Source organism: Hirsutella rhossiliensis, assembly GCF_020360975.1.
Source record: "Hirsutella rhossiliensis strain HR02 chromosome Unknown scaffold00015, whole genome shotgun sequence".
Taxonomy (NCBI): domain Eukaryota; kingdom Fungi; phylum Ascomycota; class Sordariomycetes; order Hypocreales; family Ophiocordycipitaceae; genus Hirsutella; species Hirsutella rhossiliensis.
This window is the reverse complement of record NW_025408681.1, coordinates 803,479-830,497: the sequence shown is the minus strand read 5'-3', so window position 1 is coordinate 830,497 and position 27,019 is coordinate 803,479. Positions and strand designations below refer to the sequence as shown.

At 58.9% G+C, this 27,019-nt stretch overlaps 4 protein-coding genes across 4 annotated transcripts; 2 read left to right on the top strand and 2 right to left on the bottom strand.

Annotated features, from left to right (window-relative positions):
* Nucleotides 1-991: 991 nt before the first annotated feature.
* Nucleotides 992-15,802, top strand: HRG_10222 (AMP-binding enzyme domain-containing protein; the record flags this gene model as incomplete). The annotated part of the gene is made up of 10 exons (XM_044868693.1): nt 992-1,947; nt 2,007-6,105; nt 6,172-7,062; nt 7,126-8,037; nt 8,083-8,233; nt 8,648-10,770; nt 10,825-12,384; nt 12,445-13,990; nt 14,051-15,495; nt 15,647-15,802. 10 exons carry the CDS (start codon nt 992-994, stop codon nt 15,800-15,802), a joined length of 13,839 nt encoding a protein of 4,612 aa, XP_044716048.1.
* A 400-nt stretch (nt 15,803-16,202) lies between these two features.
* On the bottom strand, nt 16,203-18,020 carry HRG_10221 (uncharacterized protein; the record flags this gene model as incomplete). Its single annotated transcript, XM_044868692.1, has 1 exon — nt 16,203-18,020. One exon carries the CDS (start codon nt 18,018-18,020, stop codon nt 16,203-16,205), a length of 1,818 nt encoding a protein of 605 aa, XP_044716047.1.
* A 2,515-nt stretch (nt 18,021-20,535) lies between these two features.
* Nucleotides 20,536-22,173, bottom strand: HRG_10220 (GMC oxidoreductase domain-containing protein; the record flags this gene model as incomplete). The annotated part of the gene is made up of 1 exon (XM_044868691.1): nt 20,536-22,173. One exon carries the CDS (start codon nt 22,171-22,173, stop codon nt 20,536-20,538), a length of 1,638 nt encoding a protein of 545 aa, XP_044716046.1.
* A 2,338-nt stretch (nt 22,174-24,511) lies between these two features.
* HRG_10219 (aldehyde dehydrogenase family domain-containing protein) lies at nt 24,512-26,041 on the top strand (the record flags this gene model as incomplete). The annotated part of the gene is made up of 1 exon (XM_044868690.1): nt 24,512-26,041. The coding sequence occupies one exon, from the start codon at nt 24,512-24,514 to the stop codon at nt 26,039-26,041; it is 1,530 nt and encodes a 509-aa protein (XP_044716045.1).
* Between the last annotated feature and the right edge of the window lie 978 nt (nt 26,042-27,019).

Genomic DNA, 27,019 nt, shown 5'->3' with positions numbered 1-27,019 from the left:
TCGGGTGTCGGTGCCGGGGCCGGAGGATCCAGGCAGCTGGCTCCCCATGCTACTCCTTGGGCTGTGAGAATTCTACAGCACATGATAGCAAAGCATGGAGACGTTGATCGCATAATATGTAGTTGCACCAACAACGCAGAGGTTTGTGGTCGTCAGGGCTGGCCGCCGCAAGGGCATATGCAGTTCAAATATTCATCGCGTCCGAGCACTTGGTCCCCGTCCGACACAAGGAGCCCTCTTCACTCGTAGCTTGCGCGTGCGTTGCGCATGGCAAGACGGCGCCACCGCTTACAGTGGCAAGGAGTCAAAGGCGGAGCGTCCATCAGTCTCCCTACCAAGAGACCCTACCAAGAGAAGGAAGGAAGCCCCTTCCGTACCTTGCAGGTGCGTTGTTTGCCTGGCAAGCGGGGAAGGAAGCGAGGCTTAATAATACCCAATCCGGCGCCTACCTCGGTCTGCAACCTCATTCGAATCCTTCATCCCCATCGCTCTCCTCTGCTGCCTCGAGCTGTCTCTCGCGCACTCACCCGTCTTCAGACGTCTGCGCGAGCTGTTGTCGGGCACAGTGCTCTACACGGCCGACTCCATCCAGCCGACTCCTCCATCCAACCGGCCCATCTATCCCACCCATGCCATCCATCGTGGCCTCAATCCTCGCCGAAATCATCTCACGTCGCACAACAAATCCAACTGCCGCCGATTCGCTCGCCCCGCGTCTACGTCGATTTTTTTGCTGCGCTGATTAATGCCTCGTCTCTGACAGGCTCCCGGCAGGCCTCAGTCCTCGATCCCTGGGCGTCCCCATTGGCCGCGATCCCTGCCTGCATGGTCGTCTGCCCATCATCCATCTCGGCCTGTCCCTAGCGGTCGCCTGCTCCCGAGGTGGAGGCCGGCCTGCTCCCCATCTACTTTGGCTCTGGCCTCGCCATCGAGTCCAAGCACTCACGCCGTGCGACGTCGCATACCTAAACCTCCATCCTTCGCCATCGCCATGTACCCCGGCGCCTTGTCCATTCTCAACCCGAACCCTACCAAGCTGCCTGGCCCGACCCTGCTGCACCATCTCGTCACGCCCGCTTGCCATTTACAAGCTCTCGAGTACCAGTCTCGCGGCCAGAGAACCTCGTACACGTACCGCCACCTACACGATGTCGCCGACGCCATCGCCTGCCACATCTCCGACGCCCGTCGACGCGCCGGCCGCCATCAGGCAGACTTCATAGTCCCGGTTCTCATCCCCCAGTCCCCGTTGCTGTACATCTCCCTGCTCGCTATCCTCAAGGCTGGCGGCGCCTTTTGCCCCCTCAACATCGACGCGCCCCCCGAAAGGATCAAGTTTCTCCTCAAAGACGTTTCGGCTGAAGTGGTCCTCGTTTCCTCCGCTCTGGCATCCAAATTGCCTTTGGACACGGGCACCGACATTCTCCAGGTCGACCGAGTGAGCACCAGCCAAGACCATGGCCCCCGTGAACATCGCCAGCCCTCGCCAGCCGATCTGGCCTACGTCATGTATACGTCTGGCTCGACGGGCACCCCCAAAGGCGTCGGCGTTTCCCATGCTGCGGCAACACAGGCCCTGCTCGCCCACGACGCTCATGTCCCATCTTTTTCAAGATTTCTCCAGTTTGCTGCGCCAACCTTTGACGTGTCTGTCTTTGAAACATTCTTTCCCCTGTTTCGGGGCGCAACCCTCATTGCAGCCTGCCGCGATGAGATGCTGGATGACCTACCATCCGTGCTTCGAGACATGAACGTTGATGCTTGCGAGCTGACACCGACTGTGGCAGCGAGCTTGCTCAGAAATCGGCACAACGCTCCCAATCTCAAGCTGCTCCTCACCATTGGGGAGATGCTGAGCACACCTATAGTGAAAGAGTTTGGAGGGTCCCAAACAAAACCGAGTATACTATGGGCAATGTATGGGCCCACAGAAGCCGCTATTCATTGGTATGAGCCATCTGCGCCGAACAAGGGCATGAACAATAACGTTTCTCACCCAACAACAGCACTCTGCAGACCGCCTTGTCATCCGACTCCACGATAAGCACCATTGGCATCCCCCTCGATACGGTATCTTGTTTCATCATCGAGCCCTGCAGTTCCAGCAGTGGCAGCAGCAGTTTCAGAGCTCTGCCATGGGGCGAAATCGGCGAACTCGCAGTGGGCGGCCACCAGCTGGCCAGGGGCTACCTCAACCGACCCGAACAAACGGCCTCCGCATTCATCTCATCTCCCTACGGTCGGCTCTACCGGACTGGAGACCGGGCCCGTTTGACTGCGGATGGGAAGCTCGAATGTCTCGGACGCTTGGCCAACGGGCAGGTGAAGCTGCGTGGCCAGCGCATCGAGCTCGGGGAGATCGAGCAAGCAGCCTTGTCGACACCGGGGTGCCACGGCGCGGTAGCGGCAGTTGTAGACTCGAATCTTGTCGTTTTCTGCGCCGTCGACCCAGACGCCACGGAAGACGCCATCGTGATGCATTGCAAACAGTGGCTGCCCTTGTTCATGGTTCCCGGAGAAGTGATCATGCTGGCGGAACTTCCCCGGCTGCCAAGCGGCAAGGTTGATACTCAAAGGTTGAGGTCGAGCTATGGGGAGCAAAAGTTGGCTGATCTGGGCGACAGCTCCAGTCTGGGAGAATTTGCAGAGGCAGAGGAGGAGATTATCCACGTGGTGACTCTGACTCTTGGCCTGAAAGTGAGCAGACGCATGACCCTGGCCTCTGCTGGTGTAGATTCCCTTTCAGCGATTAGGCTGGCGTCAGCCCTGCGCCTCTCGGGGTTTGTGACGACTGCTCCCGAACTCTTGAAGCTGAACACAATATCAGACATTTGCTTCAGTATTCGGAATCGACCCGTGCTCAAGTCCGTCGACCTCGAGCCCCTCAATGTCAGTCTAATGGCCGACTTGAGCCAGCTATTGGCACACAACCCAGGGCTGAGCCTCGAGGAGCATCACGTTGAAGACGTCCTCCCATGCACGCCCCTTCAATCAGCCATGTTGGCCGAAACCGTGAGGGATGCGCGTCTCTACTCCAACGAGATGGAGCTGCGGGCGGCTCCGGGCCTCGTGCCAGATGATGTCGTTGACGCGATTCGCCAAGTTGCTCAGAGAAACGAGATACTTCGAACAGGCTTTGCTCAGTGGTGCGGCGGGTTTGCTGCCATCTTGTACAAGGCATTCGGCACCACCGACACCCTCCAGACTGTGCGAGAATTCCGACATGGGCTAGCCTTTACCAAACCGCAGGATTTCCTGAGGCCATTGCGTTTTCAAATGCGGGCTGATGCGGATGGTACCGGGCTGCGCTTGCTCGTCCAGGCTCATCATGCAGTGTATGATGGCTGGTCCATGGACGCGATTCTCTCTGATCTCTCGGCTCTGCTGCGTCGGGCGCCGCTACCACCTCGGCCGCAGTTTCGGGAAGTGCTAAATTACCATGCCCGAGACTCCAAGAAGGCGGCAGATGATTTGGACAGGAGATTTTGGAGCGAGCATCTCCTGGGCTGGAGCAAGTCCCCATTTCCAAGGCTGACTGCTCAGTTCTCCGTGCCAAGCGAGATGAGGACGACAAGACGAACTCTCAAGATACTACCAAGCCAGGTGCAAGAGGTTGCGAACCAAGCAGCTCTGAGTACTCAGGTACTATTTCAAGCCTCTTTGGCTCTGCTGTGGAGTGGCATTGTGGGAGAACAGGACGTGATGCTGGGGTCGGTTACCTCAGGACGAACAATACCCGTCGATCGAATAGAGGAAGTCATAGGCCCTTGCATCGCCTCTTTGCCTCTCAGAGTAAACCTCGACAGTATGGTTTCATACGCGGATTTACTGAAGAACATTCAGGTAAGCAATCGGGCAATAATGGAACACTGCGGGCTGCCTCTTTCAGATATCAAGAAACTCGCGGAACTGCAACCCACCGAGAGTCTTTACGACGTTTTGTTCGTCTTCCAAGAGTCTTTTGAAGCCAAGAAGGAATCGGTGAGGCTGTTCACTGAAGTTGGGCATATGGACCGCCTGGAGACGAAGCTGTTGTTCGAGATCCAGCCCGACAAAAGCAACTATACTGCTCAGGTAACATATCACTCTTCCTGGTTTCCGCCAGGCCTCGTCGAGTGTCTTATACAGCAGCTTGAAAGCATACTCTCAATACTTCTTGACGACCCTGAATCTCGCATTCAACGAGGGCTGGAATCTACGATTCCTGGGCAGTCCATTTATAACGAGTCCAGCCAATCGCCCTCCGAAATTCCGGACCTCGCCGTGCAAATCGAAGCCAGAGCGGCCAAGATGCCGGGGGCCACTGCCCTGTGCTTCATGGGCTCGTCTCAAACAATCTCGGCCTCGTACCGAGAGCTGAACGAGAACGCCAACCAGGTTGCCCATTACTTAGGCAGCTGCGACATTGCGATCGGCGAGGTTCTAGCCATTATTATGAAAAAGTCTCCCATCTTCTACACGTCTGTTCTTGGAATCGTCAAAGCAGGATGCGCCTACCTACCAATTCTTCCGGCGACTCCGGAAGCACGAGTGCGCGAAATCTTGAAGCAGGCGCGAATCAAGCACTGTCTCGTCGACAGTGCTTCATCGGCTTTGCTTTTCGTCGACGATGTTCAGTTTCATGAGATGGAGAGCGGCAAGCTTGTGTCCTACCCGAAAGAGAATAGGAGTGTTCCAGCAGATCCTTCGCGCCTGGCCTATGTCATCTACACCTCTGGAACCACGGGAGAACCGAAAGGGGTGGCCGTGACGCAGAAGAACATCGTGAGCAACATCACTTTCCTTCATTCAACTTATCCTGCCCCCAAGAGCGTACGCCCAAGGCTGCTACAAGCTTGCTCTCAGGCTTTTGACGTTTCCGTGTTCGAAATTTTCTTTACCTGGCACGCTGGCATGTGTCTTTGCGCTGCCGTAAACGACGACATGTTTGAGGACTTAGAGAACTCCATACGGCAATTGGATATCACCCATCTAAGCTTGACGCCTACGGTGGTGTCACTCATCGACCCAGAAAACGTGCCGGACGTGGAGTTTCTTGTGACCGCCGGGGAACCAATGACCTTGTCTGTTCTTGACCGATGGGGCGATCGGCTTTGGCAGGGATACGGGCCATCGGAGACGACAAACATATGCAGCGTTAAGAGAATGAAGCGGGGGGATAACATTGAGCATCTGGGCTGGGCGCTGCCGAATACATCGACGTTTGTATTGCGGCCTTCGAGTCTTGGGACCGTACCTACTGGGTGGGTAGGCGAGTTTTGCTTTGGCGGTGACCAAGTCGCAATGGGATACCTCAACGACGCTCGCCTGACAACTGAAAAGTTCCTTGATCACCCCAAATTTGGGAGAATCTATCGTTCGGGAGACGTGGGTCGAATGCTCCCTGACGGCTCGCTGATGATCATTGGGCGACTCGACGACCAAATCAAACTGCGCGGCCAACGGATCGAGGCGGGCGAAGTCAACGGCATCATCACGAGCACGGGCTTGGCGGTATCTGCAGTGACGGTTTCTGCTCAACGAGAGAAGGGTGCCTCTGACCAGCTCGTGTCTTTCTTTGTGCCGCCTGGAGCGGATGCCGAGTTCGGACCCGTCGAGATCGACCAGGAAGCCACTCGACATCTGTTTGCAAGCCTATCGTCTCTTGTGCCCTCTTATATGGTCCCGTCCTACTTGGTTCCGGTGTCTCAGATCCCAGTCGGATTTAGTGGAAAGCTTGATCGGCGACGCCTCCAAGCGTGTTTTGAAAGCCTCGCGAGGGACTACCTGGAAGCTGCTGCTTCCACGACGCAGAGTCTGGACGACGAGACTGACTGGACTCGTGGGGAGTCTGTCATTGCAGAGGTGCTTGCACACTCGACCAAAGTACCAACGGCCGACATTAGACGATGGACACCATTCGCTGCTCTCGGAGTTGATTCCATATCCGCCATTGACGTCTCTCGCGTGCTCAACTCCAAACTAGGGACTCTGATCCCCATTTCAGCGATACTGCAGAATCCAACGGTTGCACAGCTCGCCAAGTACGTGGAGGCCACCGACAAGAGTCAAAGGAAGGCGGTATCTCAACATTCCAATGCATTCGCTGCGACCTTTGCCGATGAAGTTTGCGCGTCTTTGGGCCAAGACTCTGAAGACATAGAAGACATTTTCCCGTGCACGCCTCTTCAGGAAGGCATGCTTTCGCAAGGGACGCGCAGTTACTTCAACAAGATCCTGCTTCGTCTCCGAATTCGGGCCGAAGACATGAGAACTTACTGGGACGTTGTTTCCCAGAGGCACGGTATCTTGAGGACCTGTTTCGTTACCACAAGACGTGCGGCCCACCCAATCGCGCAGGTCGTGTTAAGGACGTGGGATGTTTCATGGAGAAGCTTTGAAGTCAACGAGCCCTCCTTGGCGGGCGCAATTCAAGAGCATCTAGGATGCCTGCCCGATCCCTTGGATTCCTGGCAGCCCCCCGTTTCCTGCGCTTTCATGAGGTACAAAGGCACCACGTTCTTCTCCCTCATCTGCCATCACGCCACATACGATGGCGTGGCCATGGAAAACCTATGGAGAGAAATCGAGGCCCTGGCCAACGGCCGCGCACTGCCGCCTCCCGTGGCTTATAAGCCATTCATCCAGCAGGTCATCAGTCTGCCTAAAGATACTGATGCATTTTGGATCGAGCAATTCCGCGACTTTAAGCCATCGATCTTATTCACTCGCCTGGCCGGCGCCGACATCAACCAATGCACACACACCACGTCGCTCGGCATTACGCTCCACGATGTCCAAAGGAGCTTAAGATCTCTCGGGGTATCCCTGTTATGCGCATGCCAGGCAGCCTGGGCAACCCTCGTCTCAATCGCATGCGGTTGCCCCGATATTGCTTTTGGCAATGTCATCAACGGCCGCACTGTTGATCTGGAAGGCCTAGACCGCCTGGTTGCTCCTTGTTTCAACACAGTTCCGCTGCGGGTGGACCTTTCGAGGAGCCCTCAGTACATCGACCTTGCCAGACACTTCCAGGACCTCAACGCACGAATGCTTCGCTATCAGTTCACTTCTTTGAGACATGTTCAAAAAGTCGCGAAGTGCCAAAGTCGGACCTTGTTCGACACCCTGTTGCTCCTGCAGCAGCCGTTGAAGGATATGGACGAAGGCGTTTGGACACTGGAGGAGGATTCTGGTGATATGGATGTCCCGCTCGTGTGCGAGGTTGTCCCCTGCCCAGGCCTGAACTCGATTGTCGTTAATATTCACTACGACATTGGGATTGTTTCTGGAGATACTGCAGCAGCATTGGCGGATACCTTCAAATGTGTGTTCGGGCGTCTGATCGATCTCCCGTTCACGAGTCCGTGCAGCAGGAGCACTCTACCGGAGATGCTCCAACTAGGCCTTGCGGACTTGGTCCCTAGACATGTGAAGCCGGGTGGAGGAGACCGTCAGCAGTCGGAGAACGAGACTTGGAGCGACTCCGAGAAGAGCCTCCGGCAGATTCTATCTGAGCTTTCTGGAGTGCCCGAGGAACGAATCTCCCGCCACACCAGCATATTCCGACTTGGTTTGGACAGCATCAACGCTGTACAAGTCGCATCAATCCTCAAGCGCAAGGGCTACAAGCTGTCGGCGTCGGACGTCATTCGATATTCCAACTGTGCAAGGCTGGCCCCTCGGCTGGTTCGTGTCTCTGAAGATGATACCGCCCAGGAGCGTTCAATGGAAATTCTGAACAGATACGCCAGCGAGGTGTCTACGCAGATCAGCAGCGCTGTCCCGTCAGGACTTGGTGAACACGCAGAAGCCGTCCTCCCCGCGACTCCAATGCAGGCTGCGATGTTGGCGGCGTTTATCCAATCCCAAGGCAACCACTACCTCAACATGCTCAAGTACCACATTAACGATAATGTCCATATTGACGAGGTGCTGCACGCCTGGGAGGTGCTTCATCGTCGGCATCCGATGCTCCGCACAGGCTTCGCTTCTGTCAGCCACAAAGAGAGCCCCTTTGCCATGATTCGACATGCGGAAGTATCCATTCAGGCACCGGTCGAATACATTGACGTGGAGGGATCTCGAGCGTTTGACTTGCAGAAATGGCAAGACGAGTCTCGACGTCTGTTTTTGCAGTGTCCACACCTGCCGCCCTGGAAAGTGGTTTTAGTCAACTACGGAGATGAGGTCCTGATGAACCTGGCCATTCATCATGCCCTCTATGATGCCTACTCATTGGAGGAACTCCTGGGTAGCTTATCACGCTTCATTTGTGACGGGAGTGAACCAGATTTCCCCAGCATCGAGCCAGCGTTAGCGGATATTTTGAATCGAACCCGAGACGAACAATCACAAGCGCAGAAGTTCTGGGAAAGGCAAGCCGAAAAAGCAGTACTGAACAGATTCCCTGTCCTGACCCCTTTGAGAGAGGAAGATGCGGGTTTAGGGGTGTGCGAGACAGTCTCTTCCCTGTCATTCAATGTGCTCTCCGAGGCCGCCAGCAATTGCGGAACGTCGATTCAAGCTGCGGTGCAATCCGCTTGGGCACGAGTGCTGGCCTCTTACCTTGGAGAAAGCTCGGTTGTCTTTGGAGTCACCATGTCTGGGCGGACTACGGACGTCACCCAGGATGCCCCATTTCCCTGCATAACGACCGTCCCGGTAGTCGCAACCAATGTGAGCTCAAACAGAGAGCTAATGCGCGAAATGATGGGATACAATGTTGAGCTACACAATCATCAGTTTTCTCCCCTGAGTCAGATCCAAAAGTGGCTGGGCCATTCTGCGACTCCAGTTTTTGACACGCTTGTCATTTACCAGAGGAGGGAGCGCATCGGGCAGGGGTCTTGGACTTTGGTCAATGATGACCTGATGGTGGAATACGCCGTTTCTCTCGAGATCGAGCCCACGAGCGCAGAAGACGTATGCCTTAGGCTTACCTTTGCCAAGGATGTCCTGCCCCAGGAACAGGCAAGCCTTCTTGTTCAACAGTTCGATGCTACGCTGCAGCATCTGATCCGCGAGCCCGACGACGACGAACATGGTCTGTACCAAAAGCGGGCTGATCTTTTTGCAATAACAGCGGCGGCGTCGCCCGTTCTACCGGCGCCAGTTCCGCTGCTGCACGAATTCGTTGAATGGAGGTCTACAATTGACCCGGACTCGACGGCTCTCGAGTTTGTGAGCGGATTTGATAGCGGGCCTGCCACGAAACGATGGAGTTACAGGGAGCTCGACCTCATGGGCAACAGGGTGGCGAACCTGTTGCGAGAAACCACCAGTGTCGGCGACATTGTGGCCATTCATTTTCAAAAATGCCCAGAGGCGTATTTCTCGATACTCGGAATCCTGAAAGCCGGCTGCTCATTTGTCGCGCTCGACCCCCATGCCCCAATCGTGCGGAAAGACTTCATACTGCGCGATTGTCACGCCAAATACCTCGTGACGGACCTCCAGAGCACGCTTGACTTTGAATACTCGACAAGTATCTTACGAATCGGCGAGGAGTTGCTCCAGGGGTATTCGGACGGGCGTCCTGCTCTGAAAGAGAGACGCCTCACCCCTAGTCACACGTGCTATTGCCTCTACACATCCGGCACCACAGGGACGCCGAAAGGGTGCGAGATAAGCCATGAGAATGCAGTGCAGGCCATGATGGCCTTTCAAGAGCTTTTCCGGGGTCATTGGGAGCACGACTCGCGCTGGCTCCAGTTTGCGGCGCTTCACTTTGATGTCTCTGTCCTCGAGCAGTACTGGAGCTGGTCCGTAGGAATCACGGTCGTAGCTGCGCCGAGGGACTTGATCCTGGACGACCTCACTGGCGTGATTAATAGGCTTGGGATTACCCACATTGACTTAACTCCGAGTCTCGCCAGACTGACGCGTCCGGATGAGATGCCGAGCTTGTGCAGAGGCGTCTTCATTACTGGAGGAGAGCAGCTGAGGCAAGAAATTCTCGACAAATGGGGCCCCAAAGCTGTCATCTACAACGCCTATGGACCGACTGAGGCGACAATTGGGGTGACAATGTATCAGCGCGTACCCGTCAACGGCCGTCCGAGCAACATTGGCCAGCAGTTCCCCAACGTCGGCTCCTACATCTTCCATCCGGGGACCGAGATACCCGTCTTACGAGGCGCGATCGGCGAGCTGTGCGTCTCAGGCAAGCTAGTGGGCAAGGGATACCTGAACCGTCCGGAGCTCACAGAGGAGCGGTTTCCCACGCTTGCTGAGTTCGGCGAGAGAGTTTATCGAACGGGCGACCTGGTCCGTATTCTTTACGACGGGTGTTTCGAGTTTCTTGGCCGCGCCGATGACCAGATCAAGCTGCGCGGGCAGCGCCTGGAAATTGGCGAAATCAACCATGCCGTTCGCACCGGAGTCCCAGACATACAGAACGTCGCGACGATATTGGTTCGCCGTGAGGCGTCTGGAAAAGACGTCCTAGTCTCCTTCTTCGTCGGGCAGCAACATGGTGGCTCGCAGGACCTCTCCTTTCTGCAGGACACAGACTGTTTGGGTGCCAAGGCAAGGGCGGCCTGTCTTGAACGGTTGCCGACATACATGGTCCCATCTTATTTCTTGCGGCTCCCGTACATACCGCTTTCGCCAAACAACAAAGTCGAGGCAAGGGAGCTGAAGTCCGTGTTTGAACAGCTCTCGCACGAGCAGCTCATGAAGCTATCCGCTGCGACGGCGGCATCGCAGGACCGGAGCCTCGACAAGATTGCGCTCGGCAAAATCATCCGTCTCGTTTCCGAATTCAGCACAGTTCCTGGAGATACCATTGTATCGTCTACTAGTATCTTTGACCTTGGCGTCGACTCAATCACTGCCTTGCAGCTGGCCATGCTGCTACGCTCCAATGGCTTCCCGGCTGCGTCTCCAGCCATGTTGTTGAGATGCCCCGTCATTGCAGATCTGGTTAATGCCCTCTCCACGAATGCAGCCGCAAGACCGCAGGCGAACTCGGTCAGAGAGGCCCGGCAATTGATGCAAGCCTGCCATCACAGATATCTTGGTCTAGTTTGCCGCGAGCTGGGCGTGGAACCTGACGAGATCGAGTACATTGCACCGTGCTCGCCGCTCCAGCAGGGAATAACTTTCAAGGCAACTCAAGAAGATGGCTCCGGCACCTACTTCAACTCTTTTGAGCTGCGTCTTGGCAACGATGCATCTCTGGAAAAGGTCCGCAGGTCGTGGAGCCGCCTCGTCGACTTTCACGCAATTCTGCGATCGGTGTTTGTCAATACCCCGGAGGGATATATCCAAGCCGCATTGAAGCAACCCAAGAGCCCATGGAGAGAATTGACGGTCCAAGTGGAGGATGAAATAAACGACGTCATGAGCACGGAAATGCGAAGATGGATCCACGGAAACAAACATCACATCGTCAATCCTTTTGAGCTCATTCATGTACACGGTCCAGGGTTCCAGAGGGTCTTCATCCACATTTTCCATGCACTTTACGATGGAAATAGCTTGGAGCTCATGAGCCAGTATGCTTCGGCTCTTTACCACGACGATGAGCCGACCTCTGGCCCTCTGTTCGTCGAAGCCCTGACCTCTGGCCCGCTGCAAAGCCATGACCACTGCCGACAGTTCTGGATTGAGTACATGCAAGGCTGGGTGTCTTCACCGCTGCCGGCGCTCCAAGTCCCACCAGGGGAGCACGGGGCAGTGGCAGCGACTCGCAACGTATCATTAGGTCGATTTGAAGAGCTGCGTTCTCAACAGAACGTCACCCTGCAGTCTGTCGTGCTGTCTCTATGGGCGGCGGTCCTCCAGAGGCACTTGACCAGCAAGACAACCATTGGTGTCGTTATCGCGGGCAGGTCGATTGACCTCCCTAATGTCGAGCGCACAATCGGGCCCATGTTCAACACGGTGCCGTTCTTTATCAATGCCTTGCGAGGGCACACATGGGCATCCCTGATTCGCGAGACCCATACGTATAGCACGTCTATTCTGCCTTTCCAGCACGTACCCCTGAAGAGCATTCAGAAATGGTGCTCTGGGGGTCGATCGCTTTTCGATAACCTTTTCGTGTTTCAAATCGAGCAGCCCAACCTGGCCGGCGAGGGAGCACCATGGACCATCGAGGATGGTCCGAGCCAACCCGACTACACCTTGGCCTTCGAAGCCACACGGACTCTGGAAGGCGAGTTACGAGTGTCTCTTGTCGCGCAGAGTTGCTTTGCCGACTTGGCTATGCTGGAGGACATTCTCGACCAATTCGAGCATGAGGTGGGAACGGTCCAAGCAGAAGGGTTGGTGAATCCTTCGCCAGCCGATGAAGAGTTGCGAGAGCCGGCAGCAAAGAGCTGGGAAGATGGAGAAGACTCGGACACGATGGCGGCAAGCTTCGAATGGACAGACCGGGCCGTCTTGGTCAGAGAAGAGGTTGCAGTGCTTGCCGGCGTGCCCGCCGAAGAAGTGACTGCAAAGACAACGTTGCTACAGCTTGGCCTCGACAGTATCGACACGATGAAGCTTTCGGCGAGGCTGAAGCGAAAGGCGATCAATCTCTCGTCATCCAGCATCTTGCGTTGCCAAAACATATCGCGCATGGTTCAGCAGCTGGAGCTGTACGGCTACGACTCTCCACCCATCGCCCAGAATTTAAACCCGCTTCAAGAGATGAGACTCAAGCTGCGCGCGCAAGTTGAGAAGGCGGGGGTAGACTTGGACACTGTCGAGTCAGTGCTGCCTCCGACCGCTCTGCAAGAGGCCATGGTGGCGGGCATGGTGCAGTCGGGCTTCCAGTGGTATTTCAACCATGACATTCTCGAGGTCGCCGAATGGGTCGACGTTGAGAGGCTCTCAAAGGCGTGGGAGGATCTGGTTGAGTCGTCACCAATCTTGCGTACTGGATTCGTCGAGGTCGACGACGCAGACCTGGACATGGCGTATTGCCAAGTCACGTTCCAGGATCCCACGCTGCACATCAGGACAGTTTCGCTATCAGACATTTCTGAGGTCAACCAGATAACGATGGATGCGACGCAGCTGGCCCTCGAAGGGCAAGGCTTGAGGGACCTCCTGCAACTCACTTTCGTCGCGCTCGATGAGCAGCGGTTTGTTGTGCTTTCCATGGCTCATGCGTTGTACGATGGGTGGTCGCTCGGCCTCATGTACCGGGACCTCGAGGCAGCATACAAGGGGCGCGTGGAAGCGAGGATGCCCGTCGATTCATTCATCTCACGTATGCTTGCGTCCGGTACAACGGAAGCCCACGAGTTCTGGGCTAGCTACCTCGCCGGCCTCCGTCCCACTTTCTTGGCCGAGAAGGACAAGCTGACAGAAGCGACTTCCGAGTCGTCGAGTCGACGGATTCGCAAGGAGACTGCTTCAAAGAAAACCTTGTTTGAGGTGAAGCAGTTTTGCAGAAAGAAGTCCATCAGCTTACAGGCACTCTGCGCCGCATCTTGGGCCATGGTTGTGGCGGAGCAGGTCGGCGCCCTCGACGTGGTCTTTGGAGTCACCCTGTCCGGCAGAGATGGCGAGGGAGCGGAAGCACTCATGTTCCCGACAATGAACACTGTGGCCATACGATGTATTCTTCACGGTTACGTCTCGGGCTTTCTGCAGTACATGGAAGCAAGCATGGCGGATGTACGCGGCTTTCAAGCGTTTCCCCTGCGCAAAGCCCACGCCGCAGCCAAGCTGAGAAACTCGGACATGTTCGACTCATTGTTCCTCTTCCAAAGGTCTCCAGAGACTGAGGACTTGAATAACAAAATGCTACGCTCGATTAAAGGTGAATCAGCTGTCGAGTATCCAGTTTGCGCCGAGGCCGAGGCCTCAGGCAACCGATTGATGTGGCGCATCGCCTGCCATGAGCAGCTTTTTTCGAGTGAGGAAACAGAGGCTCTTGTCGACAAGGCAGACTGTGTTCTTCAGTTCATGCTCGAGCACGAAAATGCGGATGTCTTGTCGTTTCATGGAGAAGACGTATCGATTTGTGGCATGCCCGCTGTTTCGATCAGAGAAACCCCTGCAACAGACGGTGGCGCGGCGGCGATGGTCCCTAGCCGACGAAACGAAGACGGTTGCTGGAGCGCGACAGGAGTTGCCATACGCGACATTCTCAGTCAGGTCTCTCAGGTTCCCGCCGAAGCGATCACGCCTCGGTCCAACTTGTATCAGCTTGGGCTGGACTCCATCAGCGCGATCAAGGTTTCGATACTGCTGCGCAAGAGAGGGATTTATCTCAAGCCGAGAGAGCTTGTCAGGCTTTCTACCATTCACGAAATTGCCAGTACAGCAAGCTTGGAGAAGAAAACTGAGGAGCCAACTTCCCGTGCTGCGGCCAGGTGGGCGCCGCCGGCGCACATCGACACACAGCGTCTGCTGCGCGAATGCGGCCTACGGCAAGAAAGCGTCGATAAGATTTTGCCCGCGACTCCAATGCAAGTTTACATGTTGACGGTATGGCAGAACTCTGCAGGGTCGGTGTTTTTTCCGGAATTCTGCTACCGGGTTAATGGTGCAGTTGAGGAGTCTCAAGTTCGTGGAGCGTGGAAATCTCTCGTCGAGGAGGTTCCAATCTTGCGAGCACGCTTCGTCGCGACTGGTTCCAGAGAACTTCCATGGCTCCAAATGGTAATCCGCAAAGAAGAGGTGCGGTCGTGCCGCGTTTCGCAGCATCTGGCCTGTCTCAAGGTCACCCGAGATGAGTCGGGGCGGGGCTTGGGGCTGCGACTGAAGATTCATCACGCCTTGTACGATGGCTTCAGTCTCCCGGCTCTTGTATCTCGGCTATGCGAGTTGCTGAATGGAGGCAGCATCGGGGATGAGCAAGGCCTCTCACGCTGGGCGCGGTATTGTATCGCCCCGTGCCTCTCGGAAGCTAAGCGGAGACGGCAAATATTCTGGACTGCCTATCTTGGAGAAGGCGCCGCAACTTCGTCCTCAGTCATGCCGTCGACGGTATTTACTGAAAGGGTGTTGTATCTCGACGGTTCGGCCATCAAGGATATCGGGCGCCTCCGTGTGACAGCATCGCAGAGCGGAATTAGCCTGCAATCGCTCTTTCTGGCCGGGCTGGCAACTGCCCTTGACAAACGGAACCCTCGTGGAGGCAGAGAATCGATGGTCCTGGGCATATACCTGGCGAACCAGACGGCGGACGAGGGAGATTCACCGCAAGCGGTGTTCCCGACACTCAACCTCGCGCCCCTCAAGGTGCAGCTGGGGCACGACGACGAGGGCCTGGTGACGCTTGCCAGAGCCATCCAAGATGACATTCACAGCTTGAGCAGTGACGGGCGGGCAGAGGTCGGCCTCTGGGAGATTATGGCATGGACCGGCGTCAAGGTGGACTGTTTCGTCAACTTCCTCGCCGACCTACCAAGCGCGAGTGTAGATACAGACTCTGATCGCCAGGCCGCTGTGACCTTAACTCCTGTACAGGACCCGGGCGATGCCTCGACTACGAACAATGAGGATTCGGACTCTGCGCTGTTGGAGCAGCCTTGGGTGCAGAGGAACGCGGTCCGGGACGCTTTTCCGGTGAGTGTTAGAGAACATCTCTGCACACCCCCTCCCTCATTTCTTTCCTGGTCACAAACGCATTCATCTGAATGCTCTCGTATTCTCTTGTTCTCCTCCCCAAGCGCACAACGATTATAAGTGCTAATGCAACATGGTGTATCCGCAACAGCCATCTGTGGACGTAGAGGCTTCGGTGCAGGACCTGAAGCTGGCCATGGGCATCTTTGGCCTGCGGACGCGTGTGTCTGACGGGTGGGCCGCAGGGCTTGTCGCCGACACAGCGGCGCTCCTCGACCAGGCTGGCGTAGAACAGTGTTCGCCGTAGCCCTGCGACTATTTGGATCGTGGGCCGTCTCCGGTGGCTAAGAGGAAGTGGTTTGGGTTTGTAGGCTTTGCTTTGATGCTGCGTGAGCGGTTGGGCTGGGGCTTTTGATGATGATGAAGACGATGATGGTGGTCATGATATGTCTTTTTGTTCGTTCAATCTTTCTAACCCTCCGCCGAGGAACGGCTGTCGTTCTGGTTTCACCTCCCACGTCTTTCAAGATTTATTTATTCCTTTCCCGCTCATGAGGTAAACCAGGTCCATCTAAATCCACGCCGCTTGATAGTGACTGTGGCATCACCACCGTTTGCGCCTCCACTGAATCCCTTTTAATCTGAAACGCGCCCCCTCCAGAATCTTCCTCGTTCTGCGCGCAGGAGCATCTCGATGGTCTCTTCCATCACTCCGGGAAAAGGATGAGATTGGCCAGGCGGACGATATCGGCCTCGGCATCGGGCCCCGTGGCCGAGACGGCGCGACCGGGATCCTCCTCCCAGCGGGCGAGCCCCATGGCACGCAGGGCGGGAGCGCCGCCAACGGCATCCATGTCAGACTCGCCGGGGCGGAGGTCCGGGTCCTCGGCGAGAATGCCGCGGCCGCACGAGTCAAAGTCGGGCCCCGGGAGGCCGCGGCGGAAGGCCTTGCGCTGGCGGGCGAGGTAGAGGGCGTTTGTCTGCGTCAGCGGGGCGGCGGGCACGTAGACGAGCATGCTGACGGCGTCGTCGTCGCCGCCGCCGCCGCCGGGGCGCGGGTTGCTGGAGAAGTGGTAGGGCAGGTCCGGGTGCCACAGGATGTAGTCGCCGGGCTGGAGCGTGGGCAGGGTGACGAGGCTGCTGCGCAGGTGCAGGTGCGGGTGCCAGCGCTCGGTGACGCGCTGGGCGTGGCCGGGGACGGCGCCGTGGATGATGGTGTCCGGGTCGCGCTGCAGCTCCCAGTTGTCCGGGGCCAGGTAGGCGTCCCAGTCCGGGCCGGAGCGGTGGCCGGGGGCGGGCCGCCTGGGGCTGAAGAAGGGCCGGAGCAGGTAGTAGGCGGTGGCGAGGCGCGGCGAGGGCAGCAGACGCAGCATGCCGGGCTCCGTGGTGGAGAGGGCCAGCAGGCCCTGGAACATGCGCAGGATGGAGCACGAGCCGTAGCCGTTGTAGAGGTCGATGGAGGCGCCGACGCGGCTGGCGCACTGCCACGGGTCGTAGTGCTCCCAGTGGCCGTGGAAGATGCGGTCGTAGGTGCCGCCGCGGCCGTATCCGTCGGGCTCCCACCGCTCCAGCGACCCGTTGTCGACCTGGGCGATGATGCCGGCCGACGACTGCAGGGCCGTGATCCAGTCGTCGGCCGACTGGCGCGCGAGCAGGTGCTGCTGCTGCAACGAGGATGGTCCGGCCTCGGGCGTGGACGAGGGGGAACAGGCGGCGGCGGCGGCGACCTGGATACAGGCCGAGCTGCTGCCGCTGCCGTTGCAGAAGCCGCCGCCGCCGCCGGGGCTGGCGGCGCTGGACGCGTCGAAGCCGCCGCCCTCGACGCGGATGCGGTCGGCGTAGGCAATGGGCAGGCGTGTGGCCAGCCGGTCGGCGGCGGCGCCCGTGTCCCAGAGGCTCATCATGAAGCGCTGGGCGCGCAGGACGTTGGGGTGCGCGCGGCACCGGACCTGGGCGGGCGTCCAGAAGCAGTCGTAGCAGGTCGGGTCCTGGCGCGGGGCGCGGAGGCGTGCCGGGCGTCTTGCCGCCGCCGCCGCCGCCGTCGCTGCCGGGCCGGCTCCCGCTCCCGCGTCGTCGGGCCCGAGGCCGGGGCCGGATCCGGCGCCGGGTCCGGCCCTGGTGGGATCGGCAGAGCCTGCGGGCGCGGGGCTCGCACGCCGACTGCCGCACTCACGGCGGTGGTCGAGGTAGCGGACGGTGTCGCGGACGGCGTCGTCGGCGAAGGGGCGCGGCAGGGCCTTGCGGACGACGCCGACGCCGTAGCGGCGCAGGTCGCGGCCGAAGCGCGCCGTCTGGGCCGGGTCGTCGAGGTCGGCGAACTCGACCGAGGGGATGAGGTGGGGGCCGAGGCCCTCGATGTGCTCGACCTCTGCGCGCAGGGCGTCGACGAGGCGCGCCCAGCTGGCCTCGACGTCGGCCTCGTGGCCGGCGATGAGGTTGCGCTTGATGCGGGCGAAGCGCGGCGGCAGCGGCACGGGGTCCGGGCCCCAGAAGCTGAGCGTCGGGCCGGCGCCGGGGGGCTCCATTGCGCTCGCGGGGGGCGTCGCCGTCGTCGTCGTCCTCGGGGCCGCCGCTCCTGGTGATGAAGAGGCGTAGGGGGAGGTGGACGGGCTCCGAATGCTGCTGACGCTGGAACAGGGTGCGGAGGAAGCAGCGGCACCGGCGGCGGCTGAGGGCTGCAAGGATGGTGGAGGAGGAGGAGCAATGGCCGTCGAGGGAGAGCAGACAGCGCAGCAGAAGGAGGAAAAAGAGGCGCGAGAACAAGGACAGGGACAAGTAAGGGAATAAGAAGAAGAAGAAGAAGCAGCAGCAGCAGCAGAAAAAGAAGCAAGAGGCGACGACCACGAAGAAGAAGAGGCAGCAGCCGCCGGAGCCGCGGCCAGCGCGCGGCGTCGAGAGGGCCGCGGGGGGAGGTGGCGGGAACGGCGTTTGCGGCGCCGCAGCAGCGGAGGGGGGCGAGGGACGCGGCCTGGTGCCGAGCCTGGCGAGGGAGGACGAGGAACTTTGTTGCTGGGGCTGCTGGAGGCGGCGGCCACGGCGGCCTCGAGTCGGCCCGCCTTGCTCATGCTGATGCTGCCGCCGCCGCCGCCGCTGCTGCTGCACCCTGGTGACATGGGAGGCTGGATGGTGCTCCCGTGGCCGACGCGATGGTCCTGGTCTGGCTCCGGGCAACACGACGGCAACCCTCTTGTCGAGGCTGCAAATCAGGCGACGAGAGGCCCTGTCGATGCCTTTGCGCTATCACCTATAGGCCCGGACCGAAAAAGGAGAGGGTGGCAGCACAGAGACGAGACATGGCGCCCTCCTCCTCCTTTGTATAATCGCACAAGAACAGCACCGCATCGGCGACACCGGACTCCCGCTCCCCGTCCATCAAGTGAGTTTCTCCCCTGCCTCGCTTCACAGCGACGAATACGTATGGCTCTTGTTGTACAACGAGCACGCAAGCACGCATGGCACCCTCGCGTCGACGCAGCGTCGCATCCAACGCAGGCGTTTCCCCTCCTCAAAGGCGATGCCCTGACGTATGCCATTCCCGTCCCCCGTCTCTCTCCGCTTCTCCATGTACAGTGTAAGTTAATCCAGACCCAGTTGCAGCGCGGCGGAGCGTCGACGAGGACATGTGTGGGACGAGGCAGGCGGGCGATGGCCAGTGCAGGAGCCGGGCCTTGGCATCATGGACCCTGTGCCTGGCTACGCGCATGTATTCGTTCATACCGAGCTAGAGTTTCCGATATATCTCCTTTGCTGAGTCTCGCTGCCTGTGCTACTCTCACCCCCCCCCCCTCTGCCCCGTCTTGGCTTTCAATTTCTCCTTCCCAGTCGGGACATGACAACGATGACTGACGACAATGATAAAAAAAAAGGCGTGTCGCAAGGGGGACAGAGAGACAAGACAGATGACAGGGGAAGAGGGAGGGATCCGTCTGGTATTCGTCGTCCAGCAAGGGGGGGCAGCAAATCACAGCCTCCATCGCGAGCACGCGCCCGCCAGTCTGGGCAGACACGGTCCACGGACGGACGAGAGAACGTGTGTAATTACACATCCAAAAGGAAAAAAGGTGCAAATGCATGGATGCGGTCGGGTGGATAATACTATGCACAGGGCCCAGTCGGCCCGGACGGCGCTTGCTCCGAGACAGACGACCCCGTCTCGTCGGCCCTGGACTCCGGGGCCAAGCCAGCCGCCTCGTCCCGAAGTCCCGGGGGCCAACCTTATATCTGCGTGCGCGAGCCTGGGCTTGCACCGCTCTGGGCAAATGCGCTTCCCTACGTAATTACCTATTCCTACATACGTGCCCGCGCCCCATGCATGTATAGTACATGACGCCCTCGCTCGGATAGGCTCCGAGAGGCAGAGACTGCAGGACATCAAGAGAGCCAGCCCTTGGCCACAGGTCCAGAGACCACCTTCGACGTTCCGCAGACCATGATATCCACTTCCCGTCGCCCGCTCTTCAAAGGGGAGAACCGTCATGTCATCCATTATGTAACTTGACGTGACCACGTCCCAAGCCTCGAGTGCCGGCTGCCGTCGTCTTCATCCGTCTGTCTGTATCATTCTATGTAGCGGGCCCGATGGTCTATACGTGCCGATGCGATATAGAAACAAGACAGACATGCTGGCCTCCCAAAATGGCATGATATTCGACAACGACTCATCTCAAATCCCAAATCCCATCTCAAACATTCGCCCCCACCGGCTGTCTCGTGTCTAACAGAGTTCCAGGCAAGTCCTGCAACTCTCCCGAAGCCCCGCACGCAACCTCCCGCCGGCTCCTCTCGTAGTACAAGAGATCCCCGCCCGATGGGCAACACAGGCGACGGGAATCAAGGGGGGGGCCATTCTGCCGTCTTGGGCATCTCCGTTTCTCTCATCGCCATGCTCATTCATGTCGCGAGGGACGGCGCTCGGAAATCACCGGTACGTAGGCCAGGCAGTACGAAAAGCAGAAAAGCCAGGCGTCTAACATCAACTCGTCACAGCCGGGCTCGCCCCCTTTACTGGAGAGCACGAGCCCGACGCGGCATTGGGCGCGTCTACAGCCTCGACGTCTTGGCGTCGGGCTTCCATCCGTCTTCCATGGCAATCAGCTCGGCCGCGCGCTCGCCCACCGCCAGTACCGTCAGCATGGGGTTGATGGACGGCATCTCCGGGAAGACGCCGGCATCGGCGATGCGCAGCTTGCCGATACCCCGGACCTTGAGCTCGGGGTCCACCACGGCGTACTCGTCGCGCGACACGTCGCCCATCTTGGTGGTGCCGGCCGGGTGGTAGACGGTGTGCGCCGCGCGGCGGGCGTATTCGCTGATGGCCTCGTCGCTCTGCACTTCGGGACCCGGCGCCACCTCGCGCTCGAGCCAGCCCTTGAACGGGCTCTGCTGCGCAATCTTGCGGGCCGCCCTGATGCCGGCCACGAGCGTCGCCGCGTCGTAGCCCTCGGGGTCGGTAAAGTAGCGGAAGTCGAGGGCCGGCTTGACGGCCGGGTCCGCCGACGTCAGGTAGATGCGGCCGCGGGAGCGGGCGCGGGGGATGTTGGGCGTCATGCAAAAGGCATAGCCGTCGCGGACGACGGGGTAGCCGAGGCGCTGCGTGTTGAGGCAAAAGGGGATTTGGTAGCAGTGCATCATGATGTCGGCGGCATCGCCGTCGTTGCCGGCGGCGTTGGTGCGCTCGCGGCGGAGGAAGATGCCGGCGTCCGAGTCCATGGTGGTCTGGTTGGCGGGGACGGGCTTGTTGAGCTCCCACATGATGATGGTCTCGGGGTGGTCAATGAGGTTCTCGCCCACGCCCGGCAGGTCCTTGACGACGGGGATGCCGAGGTCCTCGAGCTGGGCGCGGGGCCCAAGGCCCGAGTGCAGCATGAGGCGAGGCGTGTCGACGGCGCCGGCGCAGAGGATGGTCTCCTTGCGGGGCCGGAGCGTCATGCGCTGGCCCGAGGCGAGGGTGAGGGCGATGCCGGAGGCGACGTTGCCGTCGACGAGGACGCGCGAGACGTGGGCCTCGGTCAGGATGGTCAGGTTGGGCCGTCGCTCCTCGCCGCGCAGGATGGGGTGGATGTAGGCGACCGAGGCGCTGCTGCGGCGGCCGTTGTCGGGGTTGTACGAGATGGAGAAGAAGCCGGCGCCGTCGGTCAGCTGGCCCTTGTCGCGGATCTCGGCGTTGAAGTCGGGGATGATGGGGATGTCGAGGGCGCTGGAGCAGGCCTGGACCCAGTCCTTGCACAACTGGTTGCGGTGGCGGGCGTGGACGGGCTGGACCGTGTTGCGCAGGCGGTCAATGAGGCGCATGACCGTGTCAAAGTCCCAGCCGCTGCAGCCCTGCTCGACCCAGCGGTCGAGGTCGTGGCGGAAAGGACGGAAGGAGATGAGGGTGTTGTGGGAGGAGCAGCCGCCGAGGACCTTTGCGCGCGAGTGGCGGATGTGGCTGTTGCCCATGGGCTGCTCCGTGGTGCCGTAGTCGTAGTCGAGCTCGCCGCCGAGGAGGGAGAGCCATTGGCGCAGGTCGAGGACGTTGTTGAGCTTGAAGTCGGAGGGACCGGCCTCGATGAGCAAGACGCGACGCTCCGGGAGATACGACGACAGCCGCGAGGCCAGGACGCAGCCGGCCGTGCCACCGCCGACGATGATGTAGTCGTAGGCGCCGCCGGCGTTGGCGGGGAGAGTCTGCGTCGTCATGTTGTCGAGGTCCTGGGGCAAGGAGGAGGGTCTTGGTCGGGGCGAGGTCCAACAGATGACGGGCTACTTTGTACAACAGGGCGGAAACTAGCACCAGGCTCGGCCGGGTTGCTTGATTCTGCACATGCACGTGTGTATGTATGCTGGCTTGGACACGGTCTTCTCGCCAGTGTAATGGTGAGAGCTGGTACGGGACAAAGAGGGCGAGGAGGGAGGAGAAACGAGAGTGAGACGTTGTATTCGGATAGGCACGGCACTCGCCGACGCTAAATAAATACTAGGAGCCAGCAGCCAGATCCATGGACCGCGGTCTCAGCCGGTGGCACGACCGGACCCAAGATCTGGCCATCGAGTCAGTAAGGGTGCCAGCACCAGCCAGGGCTGTTGGCCGTTTCCACTCGGCAAAATCTCTTCAAGGCTAGTGGAGCCGCCATCCATCCGGGGGCGGCGGCGAGGCGTTCAATGGTCACTGCGGACGGACGGACGGACGGACGGACGGACGGAGGGTCAGTTTGGCGGTCGCAGCCACGCGGACAGGGCTGAGCGTGGTGCGGAGTTCCAGACAAGATTAAAGAAAGGGTGGAGGAGGATGAGGAGTTGAAAAAGAAGAATAAAATTCAAGAGGCTCTTGCCATGACAGACAGGCTTTCCCTCTGTGCTTGCCTGAGCACAGTCCAGATTGGACACTGTGCCGGGAACGTGATACACTGTATTACCCGTTCATGCAGTCTCTGCTAGCGGACTTCGACACTAACGGTGCGCACAGTGCTTGAGCACCAGGTCGGGAAGAGGGGCAGCCGCCCACTGTACAGTACATGCGTATGCGCACTGTACCGAGCACCCGCAAAGGGGCGGGCCATGGCGGGTCCGTTTCTCTACCTAGTACAGTATAAGTTATTCTCTCTATGCTTAAGATATCATTGGTCCTCGCAAAGGCTCACCTTTTCTCCTTGCTCTCTTCTCCAGATGTATGAACCTTGTTAACTTCCTTTTTTATAGCTTCTGTCTCTTCGCGTGGCATGGCCGCCCCCTCTCGTCACCACCTTGCATGTAAGTTGCTGTGCAGTACTGCATGAAGCCTCCTGTACAGAGACACTATCGTTTCGATTATGTCTCGGGAACCTGCACCTTATCGGCGTCTTGGACCCTGCGGAACTGCAATCATACTGTAGCACTGTATGTACTACGTATCCTTTTGCATGGGCTGAAAGGGAAGCTCGGCCGAAACGCACATCGTCGCATCGCGGGGTGACGTCGTTGTCGTCGAGGGTCTTGGTCCTCTCAGACCTCTGATTTTTTCCATTCTCACAGTTGTAGTGCCTGGAACCACCTACCCACTATATATAATAACTTACCTTGAGCTCTCAATGGCGGCGCATCACAGCAGCCGAGAAGAGTGCTGGAGAAGAGGGCACAGGTACATACCGTGCTGCACTGTGCGGAGGGCCCTGCATCAGCGGGGCCGACTGTGCGTTTGCACCACAAAAGTCCCCCGCTGTCAATCATGTGACTGTGCGAATAAACTGCCCCAGGCACCGTACTCAGCCGGTTGATAACTTGGACCATTTCATTCTAGGTCCTCTTCGCGACCCGCTCTTGATGTCTCTCGTCCGGCGACAAGTTTGCCGCTCTTTGTGAGTTGGCATCGGATGAAGGCGCTGTCTGGCCTGCCCTGCATGAGAACCTCGTTCTCGACCATAAACATGCACATGCACTGTGTCCGCGTCCTGCAGCACCAAGTTCTTCATCGTCAGTGACGTCGTCGCTGCCCCGCCTGTCCCCCTCATGCCCCCACAGGCTCGTGAGACGGCCTTGATCCGTTTCGGGCTAAACGAGAGCAACGCGCACGAGTCAGCCCTCTTCTCTTCATGTCGTGGGAAACGAGTCCTTGTGGGGTGTAAATGTTTTCTTGCCCTGAGCTCCAGAATCGTTGCAGGCCTTGTCGTCTATGATCAGCATTGAATATATAAAAGACTTTTTGAAACATATATGTCTGGCAAAAGGAGGGTGAATGCGGATAGACGCTGTACAGTAGAATATGAGTAGCGGACCCCGCCCCTCGTCCTGGATCCATTGCCATGCATTGCCGCGCATTGCCGCGCATTGCCGTCATTACTCGAGGAGACGTGATGACCCATCAACTTAGATACCTCCTGCCACTGCCAATCCCCCCACGTCGTGCCGTCTTTCTCATACTGCACTAACACGCGGCTCACCTTTGCCGGCACTTCCTCTCCGGCCAGGCCGAGCTTCGACGACGGCTTCGTTAAAGCGACGACCAACTACCTACGCCTCGCCAATCCCGTCCGTCCATTTCCTGCGCACGCTGTCGCCCAAGATGACGTTTACTTCGGAAATCCACACCTTTCACTCGGGCAAACCCCAGCCTCAGTCCTCGTCGTCCTCGTCCACCTTTGCCTCGCTCGACCCGGCCACGGGAAGACCCCTCGCCACCGTCTACACCACCACCCCGTCCCAGCTCGACGATGCCGTCGCCTCCGCCCACGCTGCATTCCCCGTCTGGTCCCAGACCCCAGCCCCCCAGCGCGCCGCCGTCCTGCTCCGCGCCGCCGCCCTCCTCCGCCAGCGCAACCATGACCTCGCCCTGACCGAGACGCTCGACACGGGCAAGGCCTGGTCTGAGACGTCGGCCGTCGACGTTGTCACCGGCGCCGACGTCCTCGAATACTACGCCCACTTTGTCGCCGGCGGCCTGCCCGGCCAGCACACCCAGCTCCGCCCGGACGCCTTTGTCCTCACCGCCCACGAGCCCCTCGGCGTCTGCGCCGGCATCGGCGCCTGGAACTACCCCATCCAGATTGCCCTCTGGAAGTCGGCTCCGTGCCTCGCCGCCGGCAACTGCATGGTCTACAAGCCGAGCGAGGTGACGCCGCTGCACGCCAACACCCTCGCCAGCATCTACATCGAGGCCGGCCTGCCCCCCGGCGTCTTCAACGTCGTCTACGGCGACGGCCCCAGCGTCGGCGCGCCCCTCGTCGCCCACCCGAGCATTGCCAAGGTCAGCTTCACCGGCCAGGTCAGCACGGGGAGCAAGGTCGCTGCCGAGGCCGCCCGCGGCATGAAGGGCGTCACCATGGAGCTCGGCGGCAAGAGCTCCCTCGTGGTGCTGCCCGACGCCGACGCCGACGAGGCCGCCGACGTGGCCATGGCCGCAAACTTCTTCTCCACCGGCCAGGTCTGCACAAACGGCACCCGCGTCTTCATCCCGGACACCCTACTGGCTCGCGTTGAGGAGGCCCTGGTCCGGCGCTGCCGCGAGGGCATCCGCATGGGCCTGCCCCGTGACGACAAGACAAACTTTGGGCCCGTCGTCAGCGCCGCCCAGCGCGACAAGGTGGCCATGTATATCAAGCACGGCCGCGACGTCGACGGCGCCCGCGTGCTGTACGACGGCGCCGCCGACGCCCAACGCGACAAGCCCACACCCGGCGGCTTCTGGGTGGCCCCCGTCGTTTTCACCGACTGCACCGACGACATGCGCGTGGCGCGCGAGGAAATCTTCGGGCCTGTCATGTGCCTCCTGCCCTACCCGACGCGGGGCCGCAAGCAAGACGAGTGGATGGCCGACGTGGTCCGCCGGGCAAACGACACGCCCATGGGTCTTGCTGCCGGGGTCGTCTCGTCCGACGTGGGGCTGGCACACGATGTGGTCCGCCAGCTGCATGCGGGCATCACCTGGATCAACACGTGGGGCGAGTCGCCCGCCGAGATGCCCGTGGGCGGCTGGAAGATGAGCGGCGTCGGCCTGGAGAATGGCCACGAGGGCATCCGAGCGTACATGCGGACAAAGAGCACGCTGGTTCAGCTGGGCAAGGGCGCCTGCAAGGGTCTATTCGCCAAGCTGTAAGGGTGAGCATCCGGGGAAGGGGAGCATTGTACATTTGTCGTGATAGCGCGCCGTTGGAAGCAGCCATACCCAAATATGCGACTTGTTAACGAGAGAAACATGTACATCATCAGGTCAGGCCCAGGAATACTTTGACCGAAAAGTAACAAAGGCCAGCAAGAGGTCAGGCCGACGACAGAGGCCCTCTATGCTGAAGCCTTGCCAACACTTTGCCACCTCCTTTATTGCGTGCATGTACGAAGGTTTAGTCAAAGTCTTGTCAAAAGGGCTCCATGTCATCATCTTTGAACTTAACCCCCTTCACCATGATTCGAGAAAGAGGCTACAGACACGGCAATGGGTTTAGGACAATCATCACAAGTGATAGTAACTGCGTGAAACCCGAAAGCTACTGTGATCGAGCATTTATGGCAGAGTGTCGATTAGCCTTGACTTATCCTGCCGGGCCTGCAACCAATCTGTGCGTGCTGTCATACACACTAGGTATTTGCAAGGTAGTGTCCCAACATATTGCCTGACCATCTCACGTCCAATATCCCCCTTGGGTCTTTCATACACCGCTTGATTAGACCGTCCAGGTGCCTTATTTATACAATTCCAAGACTTTCCTCCTCCGCGAGCACCCTTGTTTGGGGCCTGGTGCTGCCACCTCTCCAGTTGCAGGGTCACGCAAGTGTGCCATATGTATAAATATAAATGCTCTACCAGATTCCACAACGGATCATAGTTGCAGCAAAGCTCGCGAGTGGCTCTACCATTAACATTGCGCAATTCCCCATCGACGCGCGTTAAAGACTCACGCCATTGACAACGCCGTTTCCGTTCCCGGCTCAGGGAGGAAGAAGTTCGGTGTGGCTTCAGGAGCTGTCTTCAGACTGAGCGTCAGCTACCCCTAGCTACTGGCCCCTACAGTCACGCCACGGTGTTACATGTAACAGCCGCATCAATAAATAAGCTTGAAGACATCCGCTTCTTTTC